Source organism: Marmota monax, unplaced genomic scaffold (assembly GCF_021218885.2).
Source record: "Marmota monax isolate L192 unplaced genomic scaffold, Marmota_monax_Labrador192_F-V1.1 WCK01_AAM20220418_F8-fsc00008, whole genome shotgun sequence".
NCBI classification, from domain to species: domain Eukaryota; kingdom Metazoa; phylum Chordata; class Mammalia; order Rodentia; family Sciuridae; genus Marmota; species Marmota monax.
Window position 1 is genome coordinate 6,950,142 of NW_026694432.1, and position 24,105 is coordinate 6,974,246.

The window sequence follows — 24,105 nt, forward strand, 5'->3', positions numbered from 1 at the left end:
TGATGCCTCACACATGTGCTCCAAGATGCAGACAGTTACATGGGCTCCTAGAGAGGAGTTCTCATGTAGCACAAGGATTTTTGGGACCTGAGAATGAACACACTCAAAAGAATATGGGTTCAGGGCCACAAAAAGTCTTTGAGTCTATCTTGTGGACTTCTCTTGTTTTACAGATGGGAAAGCTGAGGCCTGCAGTGCTTGAAGGCATGCTGAGGTTGGGGCAAGGAGGGGATTGGAACTTCTGACTTGGTGCTTGGTTACTTGATGCTGATTACTCCACAAGTGCACATGTTAAACAGACCCAGGGGAACCCATGGACAGCGCGGATTGTGACATAGGTGCTCTCAGCTGAAGCTGCTGACAGAATGAAGCCTCAGCTCATTGTCCGCCTGCTGTCATTCATTTTGCAGCAAACCCATGTCTATCCCTATGAGCCAGGGAGATGCACCTACTCTGGAAGGCTTGGAGCAGACCTGGGAGCAGACTCAGACCCTTGGCCACGGCTTCAGAGCCTTGTGGATCTTGGATCTGCTGTACTCTCAGCACACTGGCACCCATGCTCACCTCTAGCCACCACCGGCAGTTCCCAGACAGAACATGACCTGCAGGTACAGAATGCCCATGGGAAGGTCCTTCCAGGGAACAGCAAGAGGAGCCATCAGGTGGCCAGGGCTCACTGGTTAAAGCTGTGACCCCCACTACCTGCCTTGGATGGAAATAATTGGGGTGGGCTGAGACCTGGTGCTAACTTAAATGACTTGGAAACCCAAACTCCCTCTGGGGTGGGGACATCTTTCCATTCTTTGTTCTGAATAAAGACTTGATTCTACTCTGGATCCCCCATACTCAAATTCTCTTTCCGATGGAAACTGGGTCCCTCCAGGTGGTTCAGTTGGGTTACATCCCTCTTCTGAAAATCTCAGGAAGGATTTTGACTCCTGGAGTATCATAAAAAAGGACCAGAGAAAAATCTGCCCACCTCACAGGTACTCCCCTTCCCAGGTCTGAGGCCGAGATGAGCTTTTTCTGCAGGGGCACTGGGTGGGAGTGGGAGTCAAAGAGTGATTTATGCCTTAGACTTCAGCTCATTTTGGTGCCAAGATCTTTGGATTTGGGATGAGAAAGGAGCTGGAAAATGCTGGGGCATTTGTGTGGCAGGACTGTGGGCAGAGTACACTTGTGTGGAACTTTCACTGGTTCTGGGAAAACCTGGTGGAGTTGATGTCATTTTGCAGTTGTAGTACGAGCACTGGGGCAGAATTTGTTTTGAAAATGTTACAGATATTGGCAAAGGTTTTTTTTTTTTTTTTTCTGAATGGGGAAGTTTGAGATACTGTGACTGGCACATGAAAAAATTCTGGGCCCATCTGTCTTCACCGCTTTCAACTAGGAAACAAAACTCAGTTAATGATCTGTAGATAAATGAAAGGCAAATGTTACAGAGTTTGCATACAAGAATTTGTATTATAAAACAATGTCCTATAAGTGTAAAGCTATTTTTACATGTATCGAGTTTATATTGCAAGTAATTTAAATAGCATTAGTTTACACACAGCATATGCCAAATGAAATATCACAGCACAAACAAATGTAGAGTGGGTTGCGTATACATCTGCAGTTACAATAGGAATATTTAAGCTACCATGCAGATCTTGAAGTCTCAGTCACTGGAAAATTATAGGCCAAAAATACTTTTTAATCCTGTTCTATACATTGGAAGGTTAACCCACAGCCCAAACAAACCAAATTGATAATGTTAGAGCTAAAGTAAAGGTAATTTGTTAAAAAAAAATAACAACCAAAAAAGACTAGCAGCATGATCAACTCCTCATAAGGCTGATAATTCACTGTGAACAAAGCCACTGTCTTGAAAGTAATGGGAATTCCAGCTGTGGGTATGTGGACAGCATGTGGGGCTTTTCCAGGTTGACAGGGGTCCAGGGTAGCCAATCTTCCTGGTGAACACTGAAGTTGAACTTTTAGTAAGCTCTATATGCCAGTTTTAGTTTCCAAATGCTAAATTTTAATGGCTTTCATTTAGAATTAGCTAAGTAGTTGTAGTTGAACCTAAAAAGAAAAGCTAATCAAATTAGTTATCATTTACCTTTATCAACTGAAAAGAGGACTTGTATTTTTGGACCCATCCAAGCCCTGTCAGGTGCTCATGCCCCCCAGAGGGCTGTGGAGCTAAGTAGGTCTGTGTTTGCTTGATGGCAGCAATCATTCTGAGTCATTGTAAAAACTGTGGTATATTTTTCATAAGCATCCTGTAGATTTGGGGCTGCTGCATTTGGAGTAGTCCTTCTGTAGGACCAGGTTAATGAAAACAAGGTGAAGACAGGGATACAGCTTCACAGAAATCCACTCACATGTGCATGTGTTTATTGATCCATTCTCCATGTGCCAGACCCTGTGAAGGATAGGTGCCATGCATTGGAATATGGCCCAAAAAGAAGAGGTTATTTCATGGCAGAAACTTGAAGACTTGAAGTTTCAAGGCACTTGTCCAAAGAACAGAGACCAACTTACTTTTTTTTTTTTTTTTGGCAAAGACCTTATTTTACTGTATGCTTGCTTCCCTCCCTCCCTCCCTCCCTTTCTAGTATTGGGGATTTAACCCAGGGTTATTCTACCACTGAGGTACATCCTCAGCTCTTTTATGAGACAGGTTCTCACTAAGATGCCCTGGCTGGCCTCGAGCCTGATGATACTCCTCAGCCTGCCAAGACTTGGGATTATAGGTATGTACCATTATGCCCAGCTGTTTTGTTTGTTTTGATGCTGGGTATTGAACCCAGGACCTTGCACATGACGGGCGAGCACTCTACCACTGAGCCACATCTTCATCCTTGAGTTTATGATTTAGCAAATCTCATGATAATGTCTGACCCATATTGAGCTTCCTTAGGAGTGGTGTTTCTTTTTGGGGTATAAGTTCCAGAATAACAGCTTCAGAGGCATAGGGAAGTACCAAAAGGATCTGATATGGCCATAAGGAGGCACAACTCTGTACTATTTTTATTTCTGAATGTGATAATAATGTGCTGAAGCCTTTGTCCTTGGCTGATGGTGCTCTTGGGAGGCGGTGAGACTTTAGGAGGTGGGACCTAGTTGGAGGAAGTAGATTGGGGGTATGTCCTTAAAGTATACAAAGGGACCCCAATCCCCCCACTTTTGCTTTCTGGCTGCCATGAGGTGAGCAGTTTTGCTCCACCCATGCTCTCTGTCATGAGGTTCTGCCTCATTATAAGCCCAGAATAATGGAGCCAAGTGACCATGGACTAAAACCTCTGAAAGTGTGAGCCAAAATAAATCTTCCCTCCTTATAAGTGATTATCTCAGGTATTTTGTCATAGCAACAGAAAGTTGACTAACACATCCAGTCTAAGAAAAAAATGTTAGAATCACATAAGCTGTGCTTCTGCTTTCCATTGTGAAGGGAAACTCTACCTCCCCCAGGGACCTCTCCATTACACCACTCCCATCTGCCCACCTCCACACAATGCCCAGCTGCACCATGTGTTACATCTTCAGTGAGGTTTACATTGTTTCATGGCTTCCTGTACCTCTCCTTTATGTTCATAAATAACCTTCAACTTCCTTGTAAGGTCTATCCAATGTTTCCTTTTGAATTGAGAACTCCATGGACCACAACTGCAAATGATTGACATCACTGGCAACAATTGTCTCTCAATAAATATTTGGTAAAAAAAATAATAATAACTGTGTGTTTGTTATGTTCTATTATAACAGGGAAAGGCATGGATCTTCTTTGAAGGGAATTTTGTTTCCATGATCCCAGAGAAAGGACCCTTTCCCACTCTGAAGAGCAACAGCCTGAATTAGAAGGGGATTCATTCTAGATTGAAATAAATGGTGTGAACATTCATGGAGGTGCTCTCTGGTGATTTAGGTTGGGAAGGACATAAAAGTCTGGATTCAGAAGTATTTCTCTTGGAGAGGGGTTGCTTTTCCTAGATTGGGAGGAGTAAGAAACACCAGCTTAAAGGTTGAAGCTAGGAGTGGTAGAAGGGCCATTTAATGCATGTTCTCAATTTACATTGACCAACACAGACTTTCCTGACTTATGTACTATCTGCACATTGTCTATGACAATATGTAAGACTCTTAAACTCTCTCAAGGTGGAAGTCCATCTTTCCTAGAGAGTGGCTTCTAGCTTTTTTTTGAGGTGGTGATGGGAAAGACAGGCCTCCTCTAAAATCCTGCTATATGTCTCTAGCAGGCAACTACTGTCACATGCTGCACTTTTTTTTAAAAAAATTATTTTATAGTTGTTGATGGACCTTTATTTTATTCATTTATTTATATGTGGTGCTGAGAATTGAACTTAGTACCTCACACATGCAAGGCAAGTGCTCTATCACTGAGCCACAACCCCAGCCCACATACTGCACTTCTTGTGTGAATTCTTTAATACCTGATCTGGTCTGTACAATTCTGCTGATCATACACTTGGCTGTTGCAGGAAGGTCAGATTGCTATAAAAGTTTCTGAATGCTATTCTGAGCTTTTGCCCAGGTCTCATTGTAACACTTCTCAGACCAGTGCAGGGCTACATTTTGAGTAGCACTAGTCTAATGGAGTAAGAGAGAGAGGGTTGTAGGGATAGATGGCTGAAGTCATAGTTGAAGTTTGAATTTGGGGAGAATCCTTGCATTTCTGGATTATTAAAGAGTCCATGGTGGGGCAGGGTAAGTGGCAAGGAAGTGAAGATCACAGGAGATGAGGTAGTTCAGTGAAGTTCAAGTTTGGTAGGTTCCTCTATGCAGTTATGCCCCTTTTCCCCTTTACCATGCACAACACAGAGATGCAGGCATATAAGACATATGGTGAAGGGACTCTGCACTGGGCATTTCCAACACAGACTTTCCTGACTTATGTACTATTTGCACATTGTCTATGACAATATATAAGACTCTTAAACTCTCTCAAGGTGGAAGTCCATCTTTCCTAGAGAGTGGTTTCTAGCTTTTTTTTTGAGGTAGTGATGGGAAAGACAGGCCTCCTCTAAAATCAAGATGGTGTTAGGGAGGTGGTACTGGCCTTCTTTGCCTGCTATGACCAGTGTGAGTCCCACTTGATTCCAGCGCTTGGAAGGCTCCAAACTATGCTTACTTATGTGAGGATAGAGCTGCTTTTCTCCATGTTGGACTGTTCCCCACCTTTCCTCTGATCTCTGTCACTGTCCTTCCTCAGTGAATGGAGGGTGGGGAGAATGTGGGGGAAACAGGGAAAAGCAGACCATGCTGGGGAATGGGTAGGAGGCTAGGTGGGAGCTCACTATGGAGGGACAAGGATTGACTGGCTAAGGCCCACTGAGTTTGTACTTCTAATAGTGGTGGTCCTAGGAGAAATATCCCTTCCCCTTGTGCCAGGCTTAAATAAGGAAGTACTTAAACTTTCACCCTGACTCTGTATAGGTGTCATGGATATGGCTGATAGTGCCAGGCTCGGCTTCTTCAGTGTTGACAACAGAACACTGGGAGAAGAGGCAATGGCTGGCATGGCCCATGGCCACAGCCACAGGCTCCTGTGAATCTTATTCTCTTGAACTGAAGGTGCTTTTTAAAAAATTAAATAGACTTTATTTTTAAAATAATTTTAAATTTACAGAAAAATTGAGAAGATAATATAGAGAGTTCCATGGTATCCCACACCCAGGTTCTCCTGTTATTAACATCTTACCTTATAGTGTGGCAAATTTGCTACAATTAATAAACCAATATTATTATTAACTAATAATTATTATTAATAACTAAAGTCACTTGTTTAGTAGATTTTTTCAGTTTTTCCCTGCCTCTTTTCTGTTCCAACATCCCATTCATGGATATCATGTTAAATTTAGTTATCATGTCTCCTTAGATTCTTCGTGGCTGTGAGTTTCACAGGATTTCCTTGCTTTGATGACCTGACAGTTTTAAGGAGCACTAGTCAAATATTTTATAGGATGACCCTCTACTGGAATTTTCTTCATGATTAGACTGATGGGAGGAAGAACATAGAGGCAAAGTGCCATTTTCATCCCATAATATGAAAGGCACAGAGTAGCAACCCAGTGTTGATGTTGACCTTGGTCACTTGGCTGAGGTAGTAGTGGTCAGGTTTCTCCACTGTAAAATTACTTTTTTTTCTCCCTCCTTTTCCATACTGTACTTTTGGGAGAAAGTCACCATATATAACCCACACTTAAGGACTGGGATTTATGCTTCCCTCTCTTGAAGGTGAAGTAGCTCCATAAATTATACATTTCTTCTGAAAGCCAGATTTATCTCTCTTTTCACCCACTTGTTTATTTAGTTTATTGTTTATTTATATCACTGCAGGCTCAAAGATATTTATTTCATACTTTGGGTTATAATCCAAAACTAGTTTATTTTGTTGCTCAAATTGTTCCAGTTCTGTTAATTCAGTTGGCTCTTGTGTCCCTTTAACATCCCCTTCCCTACAAATATAGTTTGTTGTTCTTGTTTATTCTTTAGCACTTCCTTACTTCTTGGCATTAATAAGATACTCCAGACTCATCTTGCATATTTCCCATTCTAGTCCTGGGAATCAGCCATCTTTCCAAGGAGCCCTGGTTTTCTTCATTTGAGAATGGTACTAGAAACCAAACTCTGGGCTGCTGCTGTGCTCATTGATACTGGAGTGTCATTGCTTCTAGGTTCTCTCAGCTGACAAGTCAAGGAAATACACGTGTGTATACTAATACACATATACACATATCTATAAATATTTCTATGTGTAATTATTTGTATTTATATAAGCTGAACATGAATTCATAAGGATGTCTCCAACTTTAATCCATTACCACATGGATCAGGGACAAGGCTTTTTTATCTGAGAACCTACCCTCTCCCCCCCCTCCACTAAATACATACAACATTTATGCCTATTGTTTGATTTAACACACACACACACACACCCATTTTCAGAAATGAATCACATATGGGAACTGGTAGGTATGGCTCAATGGTAGAGCGAGTGCTTACTATGGATGGGCGCCTGGGTTTAATCCCCAGTACAAAGAAAAGAAAGTAAAGAAGAAAGTAAGAACTTATCCATATTTAGAGCTAAATGTATATTATGAAAATGATAAAACATTAGCACATGATTATAAGTGAACTCACTTCAAGTGTAAGGTTTCTAATTTGAAAGCAGAGTTTTCTTCTGGCAAAAAATAGCCAGGAATACTCTGGAAGAGGTCAATTAATGGTGCTCTATCCCTATCAGAAAATAAAATGTGTTGGACCATAGTTTTCCAAATTGGCCACAACACTCTCACAACCTGGAGCTGCCATGTAAAAGGTCTGACTTCTCTAAAGCTGCCATGCTGTGGGGAAGCTCAAAATAGCTTATGCAGAGAGACCACACTGAAAAAGCCTCGAGGCATGAAGAGAAAGAGAAGTTTGGCTAACTCCAGCTCCTCTTTTGCCCCCTCCAAGTAACTGTTCCACTTTCAGTTACTCTCTGACAATAATGGTCAAATAATACTGGTTCTGAATGAGCCAGAACCACCCAGATGAGACTTTCCAAATTCCTCAAAAAGACAGCAAGGTATAACTTTTTTTCTTTTTTGCTTTAAAGGACTAGGTTATGAAACATTTTATTCTATCACAATATTTGCAGAAACATCAAACATATCTAAAATATCAGTAATTAAAACCATGTAATGCTGGCACACAAAAGACCAAGACAATAGAAGAGAAAATACAGAAATGAAACTAAATACACGCAGGAATTTAGTAAAAAGTAATATGTCAAACCAGTGGGAAAAGTTGGGCTTTTTAACAAATGGTGTTGCAATAACTGGGTAACCATGTGTAAAATAAATAATGTTTACAACGCTTATCAAGACTAACTCCTCAAGTGTTGAAGATTTAACATAACAAAACCCACAAAAGAACTAGAAAATAACAGGAGCACATTGCTTTACAACTTTAGGGTAGGTGGACCTTCCTAAAACTAAAAATTAACAGATCTGAACAGAAACTATTAATCAAATTTAGTTCAAATAAAAAAATCTGAATGGTAAAAACTGGGAGATAAACACAAAAAAAAAATTTGTAACTCACATTGCAGATTAGAAATCAACTGATTAGAAATCTAAACCACCTAAAATCCAATAGATAAATGGGCAGATTTTGAAAAAGTAAAAGTTGTAATTCTGAAAAGTTTATAGAAAAGTAAATATAGATGACCCTTTAACACATGAAAATATGCTCAACCTCACCTATAGGAAGTGTAATACAAAATGAAATTTCCTAATTATAATTTTTACCTATCAATTGCAAAAACACTCTGTCTTGGCAAGGCATTGGTACAACTTCCCAGGAGAGCAATTTGGAAATATCTGTCAAAATGTCAAATATGGACTGGGGTTGTGGCTCAGAGGTAGAGCACTCTCCTACCATGCATGAGGCACTGGGTTCGATCCTCAGCACCATATAAAAATAAAATAAAGATGTTGTGGCCACCTATAACTAAAAGATAAATATTTTAAAAAATTCAAATATGAGTTCCCTTTGACTTACGGTCCCATTTTGGGGAATTTTTCCTACAGATACCCTTGCACAGAAAAAAAAATGTCATGGTTACTCACTGTGGCGTTACATGTACATTGGAATCGACCCATGTGTCAATCAAGTGGAGACTGGTTAAATAAACTGTGATGTAGCTATACAAATGAAATATTCTGTGTTTTTAAAATGGTTGAAGAAACTCTCCAAGTCTATGTACTGATTTTTAAAGTTCCCTAAGACACACTAATTAGTAAGTGAAAAACAACAAAACAATATGCGGAACAGTGTATATAGTAAGTTTTTGTCCCAGAAAGAAAAAAAATAAGCATATATATTCATTACTTGTATTTGCATAAAGAAAATTGAGAAAGATATACCATAAGGGAATAAAAGTACTTACCTGGGGTGAGAGGAAGGAAGCAGGGGTGGGGTGGGGGAGCAGCGGGGTGGGAGTGAAAATTTTCACCATATATCTTTTATATTTTTTTCGGTTCTCTGACCCATATTACATAGTTGAGAATAAGATAAAATTAACTTGAAGATAATTCAGCTTTTCACATTTATTTTCTCATTTTGACAAAAGGCAAGAAATGTCCCACTTTACATGATAAAATTTGGCAGCATGGTTATCAATTGTAGTATTAAATTCTATTCTAGAAGGAGTGCTCAGCTGGAAAGCAAAGCATTATTTTTTTGAATTGTCTTTCATTTTAGGAAAGTAAAGGCCTGTGGTTTGGGTGCACTGTTTTCCAAGTGACCCTCAGGTTCCAGAGGGACAGAAAAACCTGATAGCTCAATTTCCATTGGTTTCCCTGAAGAGGTGGCTCAGAATGCAAACTGATGATATCTTCCTCTTACAACATTCATTTTTTTTTTTTTTTGTGCAATGTCTTAAACTGATCTTAGGGTTTTAGAACACATGTCAACATTCGTGGGAACATTCGGGAAACTATTGCAAATGCCCAAGAATTTGACTTAATTGTCTATGTAGATGAGGTCCTTAACCTTCTTGCGGAAATGGTGGTGCAGTTGAGGTCCATTTGGGTGAACCTGCCATACAAATTATGCACACACACAAAAAAAGCTGGTCAAATTTCTGGTTGGATCAAGAAGCTGTCTGAGGAAAAGACTGAATCTCTATGAGTTGCCTTTTAAAATTGGTATCAAGAGGGCTGAGGATGTAGCTCAGTAGACGAGTGCCTGCCTACCATAGGGTGAGGCTCTGGGTTCATTCCCCAAAATAAATCAAAACTGCCATCCAGACCATCTGAATCAGTGTCAAATTGGTCCTCTTCTAAGTAACAAAGACTCCTCCCAAGAAAACCTGCCAGACTGAGGTGGATCACCTGAGTGTCCATGCAATTATTTTTCTAAATAAACGACATGAGAGTCCCATCTTTGCTTCTTGGATTTGAGCGAAGTTATTGTGTATAAACAATGTAAAGTCAGTAAGTGAAGTTGAATGCTGCTTTGTTTGTTCAGTGATTTTTAAAGGAAATGGGTAGTTCCAATATGACTTCCCCCCTCCCAAATTACATTCCTGTCTTCTCCTAAAGCGTGCCCTTGTGTCTTGCCTTCTAGAATATTTTTAAAAGTATTTGAGCTATTCCTTTGTTATATGCAACCCCCAACGCTGGTGTCTTTGTATATTCTATCAGGGCCTTCACTCCTTGCTGTTGGGCACAATTGCTTTTTGAAGGACCCAGTAAATATTGCCCAGACAACATTTATGAAGTTGACTTTTGGTTAAAATAAGCAACATGTTGATTGGCTTCCTGAATTCTACCTTTGCGGAAATCAACTTTACCAATAAATCACTTCTAGTGTTCATCAGCCAAGAAAGGAAAAATATCTTTTTGTGGGCCGGGGTTGGCGGGGGGGGCGCAAAAAGATATTTTTTTTTCTTTAAAAAGAAAAAAAGTAATTTCTAAAGTTTTTTTAGATTACTAATTGATAGCAATGGCATTTTCACTTAACTTCAGCAGTAACCAAAGCCATATTGTCGATTAAGAACAACTTTTGCTGCTCTTCCAGGAAATAACTGTGTAGTTAGAGGAAGTTTGTCAGCAAATGCTTTTGGAACATCAGGCCGAGGCTGTGCCCTGAAGTTAGCAAGGTAGTGAGCGTGTGTCTGTTTTCACTCTGGTCTGAAAAGATGTGCCAGGTTTTTGTGACAAGCTGTGATGAGGACTGTAGATTACTTGGAATCCATTGTGTTCTTTTCCTTGTTAGAAAAAGAAGGCTTCTAAAAACAAGCCTTTATTTAAAGGAAGCCCCAGTTAATTCAACAAGGCTCTGAATGAAGTCCCTTTATACAAACTGTTTGACAAAGGCCATTTGGTTCTGAGGAGTCTTGTGGGGCCAGAAGTTGAAATCAACACCCCACACAGGGTTCAGGCAGTTTGAAGCTCAGGACTTACTTAAAGCATAACAAACTTCTATTGAGTTTGATCAGGATAAAATTTACCCAGTAATGTAAACAGTCTTATGCTAGAGCACCAACAAATCTCCATTCCTTTGGTGAACAGTGATTGAACATTTACAGGTGTAAAGAAAAGGTGAAGGCCACACCTCAGGGTCTCTCAGGCTTCTGAGACAGTTTTCATTATTATCCCTACTTCTCGGATGAAGAAACCGATGCATCCTCAGATTAGTTAAGAGATAGAGCTCAACTTTGACTCCAGATAGTTCAAGCCATAGCCAGAGAGTTCGCCTGAGTACTAGGCTCATTACATGGTACTACCCAGGTAAGAAGCAGGTTGAAAGTTACTGCCAGCAACTACAGGAAGGCTGTTAGCTTCTGTATACACCACCTCCCAAAAAATGATCTAAGAAAACCCACCTTTATGTACTCAGGCAGCATTAGAGTTTATTCTGGAAAAAAAAAAAACATGAGTTTAGTGCTGTACTGGATTCTGATGCAACAGGGCCTTGTAAAAGGCACCCGCAGATCAGGAGAGATGGGTTGGCATGAATTTTAAGGGCATCTCGCCTTTAAGTTACACCAGGTCACTCTGAAATTCTAGAACCAATTGCACCCTCAGTGTCTGAGGACACAAGTGACTCATTGTCTTTCTGCCTCAAACAACAGCAAGCCTACTTAGCATACAAAGCACATGTTATGAGAGAAATCTGTCTCCATGGCCACAGTCACACACATTCCTTACAGGACCTGCACATGCGGATTGCTTTTTGGTTGTTCAGTATTACTGGCACTCCACTAGCACTCACCATCATGGCCCAGGGGTGACAGGGAAAGGTTTGAAGGTAGCACCCTCACTCCACCCTTTTCTTACCCCCTTTTTCCTGACTGCATAGTGGTGCTCTAGAGTTCAGCCCTTGCCCCCACCCTGAGGAGGGGATACTTGTTCTGACCGGGGAACTGGAGTGTGAGCTATTGCAACCACATGCAGGTGTGGGCCTCTCGCCCCCCACGGGGAGATGATATCCTTCCAGGCTTAAGTGGTGCCTGCCACCAAAGGACTTCTGCATGAGAACTGCTCCCACACCCCTGGGGTCTCTGGTGGACACCAAATTCCTAGTCCTCTCCCTTTCCTAACAGGGCTGCCATGAAAAAGCAGGAATACAGTAGGGATGACTGACTATTCCTACCACAGAGGGCCCAGGAGGCAGGGCTGGGAGGGGACACCAGGGTGGGCAGCTCTGCCCAGCTGATCTACTGCCTCTGGCCACTTCCATGGACCTGGTGTCTCTAAGGAAAGGAGGTCCCAGGCCTGCTCAGCTCTGTTTCCCTAGGCCTGGCTACCCCAGAGATTGTCAACCATGGGGTTTGCTAAATTGCTATATTGCTACCCTGTGCATGGGTGATGTTTAATTATTTTTATACATCAGATGTGGTAAGGGAAAGCTGGTGACTTGGGGAAAAGTTGCCCATGAGCTTGGATATTGGATCCGATGTGGCAACTGTATGAGGTAATTTTATTGAGTTTCAGGGTGGTGTGTTTGGAGGTGTAGGAGGCTTGGTGTAAGCTCATCTTCAGGGCCTCGCGGAACATTGTGGCTCTAGATGGGCTCGTTTGTCTTGAAGAAGTGAGGAAGCCCTAGAAGATGAAGTCTTGAAACATTGCCCTGGTCTCAGGTCTCCTGGGAGGCTCCACTGAGGACATAACCTTTTGAGCTTATCTCACAAACTAACTTAGTGATAATTGGATTGGAGGGCTTGTTTCCATCAAACTTCAAGCCTAGTTGTTAAGAGTCTTCAAGGAGGCTCTGAATACTGGGATATGTCCAGGAGGCAGATCAGAAAAAAGGCTAGCCTCCTTGAAAGGTGAAGGTTGAAAGGAGGCCAGGCATGGTGGTATACACCTGTAATCCCAGAGACTTAGGAGGCTGAGGCAGCAGGATTGTGAGTTCAAAGCCATCCTCAGCAATTTAGCAAGGCCCCTAAGCAACTTAGCAAGACCCTGTCTCTAAATAAAATATAAAAAGAGACTGGGGATGTGGCTCAGTGGTTAAACACCTCTGGGTTCAATCCCCAGTATCAAAGGAAAAACAGTTGAAAGGAGGAGGCAAAGTTCTGTGTCCTCCTAAACATGCTTCTAAGTGCCAGGGAGGGGCTGACAACTTTCTGAGAGGCAGGAAGAGATTGGAAGCATGGGAAATGGGTGGCTTCCCTCCAGAGGCTTGCAAAGAAAGCAGCGTAGAACATAAATACCTTAGAACAGAGGACCTTGCACACAGAGTGGACAGGGTTAGTACCAGTTCTGAACCTGAAGCAAGCAAGTGAACGCCTTGGAATTCTAACCCTGAATTTATCCAACAATTTATATTGAGCATTTGGTAGAGCCAGGCCTGTATACATATTCCTGACTGCAGGTACACACGCATTTCCTGCTTTCATGGCTTTTCGGAGGGGCTCTGCAACTACCCCAAACCTAAGACCCCTGGGTGAGAAGTTCTGTCTGCCTCAGGGAGGAGTTGGGTCTGATGGAGAAGGTGACTGGTGGGTGTTGGGGTGGGGGAATTAGGGCTCCTCAGACTTTTGCTTGCTCAGCATCTGTTCCCTGTTCAGCTGGCAGAATCCTGTCTTTTCTTTGGGGGACATAAAATCACATCATTGAAGGGAAGAGATTGTTATCTGTCACTCCAAATGACTGAGGAATTGAACACCTTGATAGGAAATTTTACTCATCAGAGTGGAGACACAGCTGATGCAAAGGGGCCATACTTGGAGTCAGAAGCCTGGGTTTGAACTCTTGCTCTGTTATTTATTAATAGAGTTTTTAGAATGTTTTCCTTAGACCTCTGATTCAGAAGGTTAGCCACATGCCTCAGATAAGAGTAACCCAACACTGGTCTGCCAGCCCCGCCCCAAGACCACACCACGGTCCATTTCTTAGGACTTGTCCTTATCAAGAATTGCATCCCCAGCTGGGCGGTGGCACATGCCTGTAATCTCGGCGACTTGGTTGGGAGGCTAAGACAGAAGGATAGTAAGCTCCAAGTGTGGAGAGCCATCCATGGACTACGCGTGGACAGGTCGGCATGGAAGCTGATTGAATAGGAAAATCTGGTATTTGGGAACTTCTGGTGGCAATCAATCCTACTGGTTAAGACCAGATACATGTGAATTTCTATTCAGCTCTGCCAGGTCCCACATAGCACCAGAGATGGGGTGACCTACTGCAGCCACACAGCTTCTCAGAGATTGGTGTAGCCTGCCAAGATGCCAATCAGCCTGTTGACTGCAAGACAGCATGGAGCAAGACTCCACCCCTGAAACCTTATCCCTGCCTTTGATGTACCCCCTTAAATAAAACCACCAGAGCCATTTTCTAATTGTTCAGCTCCAGCTCCTGTGTGGGCTGGACCTATCGGATGCTCTGCATTTAAAACTATTTTTCTGATTTTGTCTTTTATTTCTTCACTAACTCTTTCAGACTTTATTTTCTCAGTGGCTTGTCCCCTTCTGCATAGGAAAAATCACCCTGGCGAGGCACTGGATGCCTCGAGATACTCCAGGACAGCCTCCGCAATTTAGTGAGACCCTGTCTCAAAATAAATAAATAAATAAATAAAAAAGGGCTACAGATGTAGCTCAATGGTAAAGTGCCTCTGGGTTAAAACCCCAGTACCATGGGAAGAAAAAAAAGAACTGCATTTCCTGGGTGACTTTAGTTTCCACCTGCCACCATCTGCCCCCCCACCCCATCTTTTCACTTGCCCTCTCTAGTACACCAACAGTCTCCCTAAAATTCATGGATCCTGGGGCTGGGGTTGTGGCTCAGTGGTAGCGTGCTCGCCTTGCATGCATGAGGCACTGGGTTTGATCCTCAGCATTACATAAAAAAAAAATAAAGACAATAAAGTCCATCAACAACTAAAAAAAAAAAAAAATTCATGGATCCTGCCACCCTTGCTCTGTGATAATGAACTGAATCCTCACCTTCTCTTCTCTCAGCCAATCTCAGTGCCTCCTCCCTATTTTTCAAATCTCAGCTGGGGACATCACATCCTCTTTACTCTGGAAAAACAGAAGCCACCAGAAGAAAACTTCCTCAGGTTCTCCCCACAGACCTGCTGTATTTTACCTGTACAGGCCGCCTTCCCCCGTGACTCAGCAGGACTCTGTTGCACCTGTCCAAGGCCAACCCTGTGCACCTGACCCCACCCTCCTGATTTCTCAAGGACTGGGTCTTGCACTGTCCCTTCCCTCTCTCCTCTGCATCATCAAGTTACTGTCTTTCCTAGATTCTGATCAGCATAATGCATGTTCTAATAGCTCTTAGCCTTAAAAAAAAAAAAAGATAAAACAAACCAACAAAAACCAAACTCCTCCTTTGATCCGCACCCCTCTTCAGTGTCTGCCCCATTTCTCTGCTCCCTTTATAGCAGAATTCCTTGGAAGAGCAGTCTCTGCTTCCTCCATTCCTCTGCTTGTGTTCTCAAGCTCTCCTCCAGCCAGGATTTGTCCTCAATACACTAGCGAAACTGCTCTTGTCAAGGTCACCATTGTAAGACTGGAAGACGCCGCACCACATGACACAGATCACCGAAGAGGTTCCGCTTTATTACAAAAGGCTGTGTGTTTATATAGGTCTAAGGAGAGGTAGCAGGGCTGAGGTAGGTAACAGGTCGCCTGTTTATTGGCAAGCTCTTCCATATGTCAGTTCCGGAGCCCAAGAAGTTAATTCTTATTGGGGCTAGGGCTTCCCACCAGGAGGGTTTGAACATTGGCGCCAGCGGGAACGTTTCGCGCCAGTGAAAGAAAAAAAAAGGAGAAAGAAGGTTGTTAGGCGCCATGTTGGAGTTTTTCTCGGGGGTGCTGCCGCCGTTATATGTTTTCCCAACAACCATGACTTTCACTTTGCCAATTTAAAGGTTGATTCTCAGCCCGCATGTTAATTGACCTATCTGCAGCATTGACATCGATAACCAATCCCTTGCCCTTGCAGTGCTTGCTTCTCTGGACTGGACGCCTCTTACTGTACCGGCCATTCCCTAGGCTTCTTTCCAGCTTTTCCTCCCCACCTTGACCTCTCTTCCTGGCCTATTCCAGAGCGCCTCTCTCTCCTCTCCACCTCTCTCCTCACCCAGATGCCTGACTTGAAAAATCATGTACATTTTGCTGGTTCTCTTACTCGAGGGGGTGGTGTATCCAGGCTAGTTCATGCTACACCTACTTGGTGTGCTACTGGGTTGTCTCGCAGGTTCTGCTTTCCCTCCAGATCCTGTCCCTGCTTTAGCAAACCACAGATCCAGTCTTCCAGTTGTTCAGCCCAAAATTCTTGTTTTTTTTTTCTTTCTTTTTAACTCCAATCCACACCCAGTCAACGAGTCTTATCAGTTTCACCTTTAAATATATCTGTGACCTGAGGATTTCTCCCACAGCCAGGCCCCTTGTCTTCCCCCAAACAACATCTCCTCTCCCTGGATGACTGCACCAGCTCTCTAGCTTGCCTCTCTGCTCTATCCTGGCCTGCTGGAGGCAAACCAGCAGTGAATGAGGTCCACGGGGGATGAGGACTCTCCCCCAGTCACCTTCCTGCACTCCACTCCCAGGCTCCTTTCTGTCCACTTGAACCAGCCAGTCACGCTCCCACCTCTTAGTGTCTTCCTGTGTGTTCCCTCTGCCCGGAATGCTCTTTCTCCAGACTTTAGTGTAGTTGCTATCTTACTCTTATCTAGATCCTGGTTCAAAGGTTCCCTCTTAAATGAGTCCCCTCTTTAGATGATCTTAAGTGAGATCATCTAAAGTAGCAATCTCTTCTCATGTTCACATGAAGCTATTTTCTCCATAACACTCACCACCATCTGAAATAGTCTTATTTGTTTCTTTAATTCTGTACTGTCCATCTTCTCCATTAGAATAAAAGCTTTACAATGACACTAACTCTAATCCTAGTAGCTTGCTCAGAGCGGACCACATGGTTGCCAGGGCTGTCATGGAAGTTGCTCACTGCATCAGAGCTCCTGGCTGAAGAGCCAGCAGAAGTTGATATCCAGCCTTCTCTCTGTTCTCCAGGTTACGGGGGCATCCAGCAGATTGCCTTCTGCTGTTTTACAATGTGAGCAGGATGGACCGGATGTGGATCTCTCATGGGCATTCAAGAAATTTTCTTTCACTTATGGATTGACAGGTGGATGTGTGGACCTTTTGCTTATTTTCTTCTTCTCCAGGACTTCAGGCCAATTGCCTTCTCACAGCCTAATTTTCTGCACCTGTTAAAGGGATAAATAACATCTATCTCATAGCCTGGTTATGAGGATCGAATGAGACAGTCCATTAAATAATCACAATGTGATTGCATCCATGTGACATATCCAGAATGGGCAAATCCATAGAGACTGACAGCAGATTAATAGTTGCTAGAAGCTGGAGGAGGGGGAAGGGGATGCTTTTGGTGTGAAGAAAGTGCTTTGGAAATAGAGCTATGGTTGCCCAGTGCCACCAACATACTGCTATAAATGATATGCTTTACAAAGTGTGAATTTTATAGTATGTGAATTAGGGCATGTTATATCTCTTTTTTGAACAATGCAGTGGCAGGGGCATGCAGGTGTTCTGTGGATATCTGTTGAATCCTATGATTTTTTTTTCCAGTACTGAATCCAGGGTCACTACACTCCCAGACCTTTTTATTTTTCCTTTTGAGACAGGGTCTTGCTAGTTCCCCAGGCTTGTCTTGAACTTGAGACCCTCCCTTCTCAGCCTCCAGAGTTGTAAGGATTATATGTGGGTGCCACCAGGCCCCTCTGAATCCTATGATTTCCTTGTTTCAAAAATAAAGTAAACACCCACCTTTCTTGGCGCCTCTTGCTCCATTTGGATTAATATTGACTTTCCTCTCATTCATTTCATAAGTATTTATTGTTGCCATTTTGGAGTTGGTGATATGATGAGAATTTAGACACAGACCCCACATCCAAAGATCACAGGCTTGTGGGAGAAAGTAAAAAGAAAATCACCACACGAGGTGGTTGGTGGTCAGGGTTGTGAGGAGAAGGGTTGAGGTCTGCTGGCATGGGGCATGGCATGGGGCACGGAGGAGGGCACGTCACCCAGACAAGGGAATGTCAGGGAAGGCTTCTAGATAAATGAGGCTTGGTAGCTGGAACCAGCAAGGTAAGGAGGCCTGCTCAGAATAATTCAGCAGTTAGAAGATGCAGATGTCGGGGAGGGGTCGGAGGTGCCATTGGAGTAGGGAGGGGCCCAGGAAAAGAGCAGAACACACAAATCCAGGGAGGGGAAGTGTGGGAAGGCATTGCAGGTGTAAGCCAGATCAGGGAGAAGTCGGAAGGGGCTCCTGGCAGTGAGTTGAAACTCCATCCCGAGACATTCCAGGCCTCTGCTCTCCAGCACGGTTGTCCCTGTTGAACATGACTCACAAGACTGTGAAATCTTGGCGAGGAAAGGTGAGCCATTACCAGGCTTGCCAGAATGGACTTGTCTTGGAACAAGCTGATGCAGCCCCCACCAGCAAGGACCAGTAGTGGTTGGGAAAATGCCAGAGTACTTTATTATGAAAATCTAAGGAAGGCAGCCTGGTTGTTCACACCAGACCCATACTGGCTATAGATGAGAGGGCTGGGATCACACCCCATGGCCAGACAAGGCTTCGGGACAGGGAGGCAGTCATGATGGAGAAGCAACCTGTAAGCAGGACACGGCGGCACTCCAGGGTTTAACAGAGCTCAAGAAGGTAAAAACACACTTTGGTTCTTGTGGCCTGTAGCTCATTTCTGATCTAACTTCCCCATCTGGCCTCCCTTTCATCCCCAGCCCTGTGTAGTTAAAGTGAGGGCATCTCAGAGTTTTTTTCTTAACATGGCCTTTGCAACCATCCTCCGCAGCCCTTGCTCCAGCTGTGTCCTGTCCTGTCTGACCCAGTGGATCCTGGCCCATTTGTGCCTGAGCCCAGGTAATCCGTCTTCCCCAAGAGCCCACCTCACCCCAGGCCCTGTGCTGGGTGTTGGGAACCCAGGGACTCCCAAGAGACTGCCTCTCACCCTGGGAGAGCTCCCACGCTAATCGCTAATCGGGAAGCAGCACAAAGAGAAGTACAAGCGGGTGGGTCGAAATGCTGTGATACAGAGGGTGCTCCGGGCATGCCACAGGCGGCCTTACCAGGCTCAAGGGCTCAGGGAAGGTGACTCCTGAACTGGATCTTGAAGGACAAGGAGGCACCAGGCCCAGGGATGAGGTGCAAGGCAAGAAGGAGCAGCCCTGGAGAGGCCCAGAATTGGTTGATGGGGTCACAGGGAACCTTGAGATCCAGATGAAGGCCCAAATTGGGTAAACACACACACACACACACACACTTGCAGGAAATTTTAGAGAGTCTGGTCCATCTCGCTTTGCCTGGGAAGGTCACTCTCCCCCTCCCCCTGCAGTTCCGGCCCACCTCCTTCTCAGGCCTGCAAAGCTCCCTTCAGCTCTGGACTTTGTACCCATCACAGGAAATTTACTTGTTTATCAGGGCCACGAGTCTGAGTAGCTGCCTGCTGAAGTCTGCTTCTATTAGGGCCTTCTGGACCCTCCTCCAGATTCCAGCTGTACACCCACCTCCCAGTATTGGGGGTGAAGATGTGGGATGAGTCTACCCTGCGGGAGGCGCTGCTAGCCGCCCTGCTCTGCCCTGGCCTCCCCTCCCCTCCCCTCCCCTCCCCTTCCTTCTCCTGCTGCTTCCGCCCCACCCACCGCCTTCCCAGGTGAGTCAAGTGGTAACTCTGTCCCGCCCACCTGTCCAAGTTCTGCCGGCCCAGCCGGAAGCCACCTCCACGGACTGTGCCCAGTTCCTGAAGGTGGGAGCAGAGTGGGGAGACATTGGGGGGCGTGGGTGAGGGTGCACAGACTCTCTGTAGATTCCCAGGGGCTCCTGAGAGCAACAAGGAAACTACAGATCAGGGTGGGGGTGTGTCTGTGCAGATCAGAGGGGTGTGTGGTTATCTGACCTGAGGGGGCAGGGCGTGTGTGTGTGTGTGTGTGTGTGTGTGTGTCTGTTTGTCTGTCCGTCCTTGGGAAGGATTCATAGAAACAGGCAGGGAGGAGAGGAATTGGAGTAAAATCTTAGGAAAGTCAAATTGAATTCAAATCATTTCACTATAACAAACTCTTATTTGGGGAAACTTAGTGCCTGGGGAGAGATACGCAGCAGGCGACCAAGAAATGCTTGCAAATGAATGAATGAACTGTATACCTCGGCCTTTCTGATGTGTCCTTCCCCCCTCCCCCATAAGTTCACTCTCTCCTTCCTTCCCTGCCCCCAGCCCCCATTCCCCATTCATTTCATTAACTTGCTGAGCCGCCAAAGGGCAGCTCTGCCCGCATGCACCTTGATGCTGATCAGCCAGCCAAGTCCTTGTTCCCAGAGAGCTGCTTGGCTGGAAATAGCCGGTTCTAACTTGTGACTCCCTGAGCAGGACAGGACTGAGGCCACTTCGGGGGAATCCTTGGAAAACCTCAGGGGCAGGATGATCTGATTTGGCCTTGAGGGATGGAGATTCAAAAAAGTGTGGAGAGGGTGGTTAGAGGTAGAGGGTGGGTGTGTGTCTGAGTGTGGATAAGGACCTGTGGCAAAGAGGTAGGAGAGTTTGTTTGCCCTGAGGACCCCACGCTGGATTGATGGCGAGGCCTGGGAAGACGTGCTGGCCATCAGCCTGCAGCCCTAAGAGGCTTGGAGCTTTTGAAGGGCTTTTAAGTAGGTGATAGGGTCAGTGTTGGCTCTGTGGAGTGGACTAGAGGCAGGGAAAGATCATTTAGGAGGTCGTGGCGGAAAGATCATGGCAAAAGGTGCAAGGAAAAGGTGGCTTGGGTACAGCAGTGGCTGTCAGGGGAGGGGAGGAACAGGTCACTCTAGACATTTAGAGGAAGAACTGATGGGGCTTGATGGCAGTTTGGATGTGAGGGGTGAGGGTGTCACTCGGTTATCTGTATTAAAGAATAGGACAGAATACTTCCCTACACCAAGTGCTTCCTTATAGGTACTTCCCTAGCCTGGCTACTCTGTCCAGGGACTCCTCTGATTCAGGTGCTCCACCTGCAGATGCTGCCCAGCCCAGGTACTTCCTGGGCTGTCTCTCCCCAGGTACTTCCCAACGTTGGAGTTCTTCCTCCAGCTCTGCTGCAGGTCCAGGTGGGCCTCCCCACATGCCTTTGATTCAGGTGCTCCTCCAGCTATTCCCCTCACCTGGGTGCTCCTCTGGCAAGTTCCCTGCCCAGGTGGCCCTCATCTGTAACCTTTCCTGACTCAGGAGGCCCTTGCTGGAATAGTTAGTCTCTGGCATGATCCTCCCTCTGGGGGCAGTGTGGGCCTTCTGTGGGTGGAGATGAGTAGAGGGGGTTTGCTGGAAAGCTTGAGGGCAGAGGTGTGGCAGCAGTGGTACGGGGAGCAGAGGTTCAGGGCTGCCCTGGCTATGTCTGGAGCCCCTAACCTGGGTAGGGTAAGGGGGTATTGGCCTTCTCATGTGGTCTGCCTGTGTCTAGGTAGCTCCAAACAACTGCTCTTGTCCAACCTTTGGGAGCCACGAACAGCCTCTGCCTCCATGTCCCATCCTTAGCCAAATAGCATAGCAGACTGGGCTGTGGTGTCAGAGACCTGGGTTCAAATTCTAGGGCTTTGATTGAGTTAGTTTTTGGACCTCGGCATCCTCTTCTGTAAGGTGGAGATGATGTTCATACCCTTAGGAACGTACAACCAGTTTCTGCATACTCGGCTTGTTTCTTCTGTGGACAAGTGATGTGGTGAGTTGTCCAGGCCCCAGCATTTGTGCCATGCCCTAACATGGCTGTGTGACCTGGAATATATGCTCTCTGTCTATCCTTGACACCCACACCTCTTTGTATTTTCCAGGACAGAGGCATAGGCCTCTGGCAGAGGTTGAGGCTCACTGATGTCATCAGGCCCTTCCATGAATGGGACAAACCAAAGTGAGTGACAGCACACGGTGGATGAGGAGAGGGTGGGTTCTCTTAGCTGCTGAGATTGGGGGAGGACCCTGCCCACCCTCCTTTCAGTTTCCCACCTATAATGCTTCTCTTTCTCTGCAGCCCCTGTGGAGCCCTCGAAGCTCCCCGCAGTAATATCCACGACCCCTGGACTGGGCACTGGGGGCCGGGCGTGGCCTGTGCTGGTAGGGGTTGTTCTGGGGGCTGTGGTCTTCTCTGTGCTCCTTGCACTTGCTGCCAAATTCCATGTCTGCCGTCGCTACTATGCCAGCTACCGACACCGCCCACTGCCCAGAACAGGAAATGGGAACCGCCCAGAGGTGGGTGAAGATGAGGATGATGATGGTTTCATTGAGGACAATTACATTCAGCCTGGGGCTGGTGAGCTGGAGACAGAGGGGAGCAGGGACCGCTTCTCCCTCTGAGCCCTGATCTTTGGCAGTTTTAAGGACAGCCGATGCTAAATAGGAGCCTCAAGCCTCAGGGACAGAGGGGACAATGACTTAAATGTTGACCAAGAGTAGTGCAATTCTCTCCTTCCTGACACTAGCCACAAGTGACAATGACCTTCTCTTGCTCAATAACTCTAAATGACTCCCTGCTGTACCTGGAAAAAGCCTAACAACCCTATGAGTATGGAGAAAAGGCCCTCTGTGACCGGCCTCCGTGGACCTCTTGTTTCCTCTTTTGCCTTCCCCTACTTAACTCCCTTCTTAATTAGATGAAGTTTTTGCTCAGGTTGTTCCTCAGCCTGGGCTGCCGTACCCTTCTCTAAGTCCCCTCTGATAATTCTAGCCCACAGGCCCTCTATGGCCTGCTTGCCTACCTGCCAGCATTTCAGATGTGCCCAGATGGTGCATTTGAGCAGGTGAAATCAGTACCAAGTTTCCTAATGAATATATTTCGTATCAATAAAGTGGGTGATCTGGTTGTAATATATTGTTTTTCACAGGAATTAATAAATCTGTTTTCATTTTGGATAAACATAAAAAGTCATCATTCATTTATATTTTACCTGAAAGATACATATCATTCACAGCTGGAAGACACTGCTTCGAGGTCCCTTGCACCAGGATACCCTTCATGAGCACCTCCCTCAATCACACCCTGAGAATTTCTCCATGTTGCCCCGGCCATGTTTTATTTTAATTTCTATGACAACTGATATCACCCTTCATCATGCCTTTCCCCACAGCTAGACTGTGAGTTCTCTCAGTCTCCAGGTTGTATCTTATTCTCTAGTCTTGTTACTGGAGTCCTAGGCCAGAGGTCTAGCTAGGGAGGTCTCAACAAATCAGATCCTGCCACACACCCCAAAAACCAAATAGAAAGGTAATGGTAAAAAGCAGGAAAGTAATCTTAATCAATATAGCCATATTGGGAAGGCAAAGTGAGAACAAGCATCTCAAACTTCCAGCTGCCAGCAGCTCTGTCTTTAAGGGTCTGACAATGACTTTGAAGTTTTACAAGAAGACAAATGAGGGTAAGGGTTGGACATTTTTATGGCTGGAGGGTTTGCACAGCTGGCAAAGCAGTGATCTTGGTCAGGTGGTCTGTTCCATCATATGTCAGGATTGGTCAATCAGGGCTTACCCTAAGAAAGTTATTACTGCCTGGGGAGGGGGTGGTTCCCTCTATCATAAAATGTTTATCGATAAGATCTGTTGTTTCTGGAATCTAAGGTGCCTCAGAGCAAAGAAGATAGAAGTAAAATGGAGGCAGAGATGCCAAGTTTTTAATCCTGTTTTAAATTAACCATTGGACATTTGCAGGCAAAAGTGAAGCCTCTCAAGTCCTTGTTTCAGTTTTAGATTCTCTCATGACATGGATGCTAAATAGATACCACAGATCTCCATATCCATGGGTTCTGCATCCTTGGATTCAACCAACCATGGGTTGAAACTATTTGGGAAAAAAAATTGCAGAAATATCCAAAAAAGTAAAATGTGGATTTGCCATTTAACAAGTATTATGATGAGTCCATGGGGATGAGCTAATGTACAGGCATTGTATTAGGTACTATAGGTAGTCTAGGGATGATTTAAATTATGAAGTAGGATGTGCATAGGTTATATGCAAACATGATGCTGTTTTATTTAAAGGACTTGAGCATTTGTGGATTTTGGTATCTGTTGGAACCAACCCCTTGTAATTCT

General features: G+C 44.9%; 1 protein-coding gene and 1 long non-coding RNA gene across 13 annotated transcripts; one reads left to right on the top strand and one right to left on the bottom strand.

Annotated features, from left to right (window-relative positions):
* Positions 1-15,550: 15,550 nt before the first annotated feature.
* Positions 15,551-19,655, bottom strand: LOC124075251 (uncharacterized). Its single transcript, XR_006845983.2, has 3 exons — positions 19,130-19,655; positions 17,804-17,941; positions 15,551-17,223 (listed from the first exon to the last, which is right to left on the bottom strand). It is a non-coding gene; the product is annotated as an uncharacterized LOC124075251 (long non-coding RNA).
* On the top strand, positions 18,001-22,941 carry CUNH1orf210 (chromosome unknown C1orf210 homolog). Of its 12 annotated transcripts, none has more exons than XM_058570820.1 (6): positions 18,001-18,127; positions 18,581-18,704; positions 18,856-18,923; positions 19,482-19,806; positions 21,855-21,931; positions 22,052-22,941. In XM_058570820.1, the coding sequence occupies exons 5-6, from the start codon at positions 21,895-21,897 to the stop codon at positions 22,372-22,374; spliced, it is 360 nt and encodes a 119-aa protein (XP_058426803.1). In that variant the 5' UTR covers positions 18,001-18,127; positions 18,581-18,704; positions 18,856-18,923; positions 19,482-19,806; positions 21,855-21,894; the 3' UTR covers positions 22,375-22,941. The 12 variants fall into 12 exon arrangements, with proteins under 12 accessions (XP_058426803.1, XP_058426807.1, XP_058426804.1 ...); XM_058570821.1 differs by lacking the exon at positions 18,001-18,127 and adding an exon at positions 18,283-18,417; XM_058570824.1 differs by lacking the exon at positions 18,001-18,127 and having other exon boundaries at positions 18,271-18,704; positions 19,482-19,713.
* The last annotated feature ends 1,164 nt before the right edge of the window (positions 22,942-24,105 follow it).

Bases quoted from the DNA above. Each gene is read 5' to 3' on its own strand.
- CUNH1orf210 (XM_058570820.1), top strand. From the start codon at position 21,895: ATGTCATCAGGCCCTTCCATGAATGGGACAAACCAAA. The intron at 21,932-22,051 runs GTGAGTGACAGC...CTTTCTCTGCAG, and splicing joins CATGAATGGGACAAACCAAA to CCCCTGTGGAGCCCTCGAAG.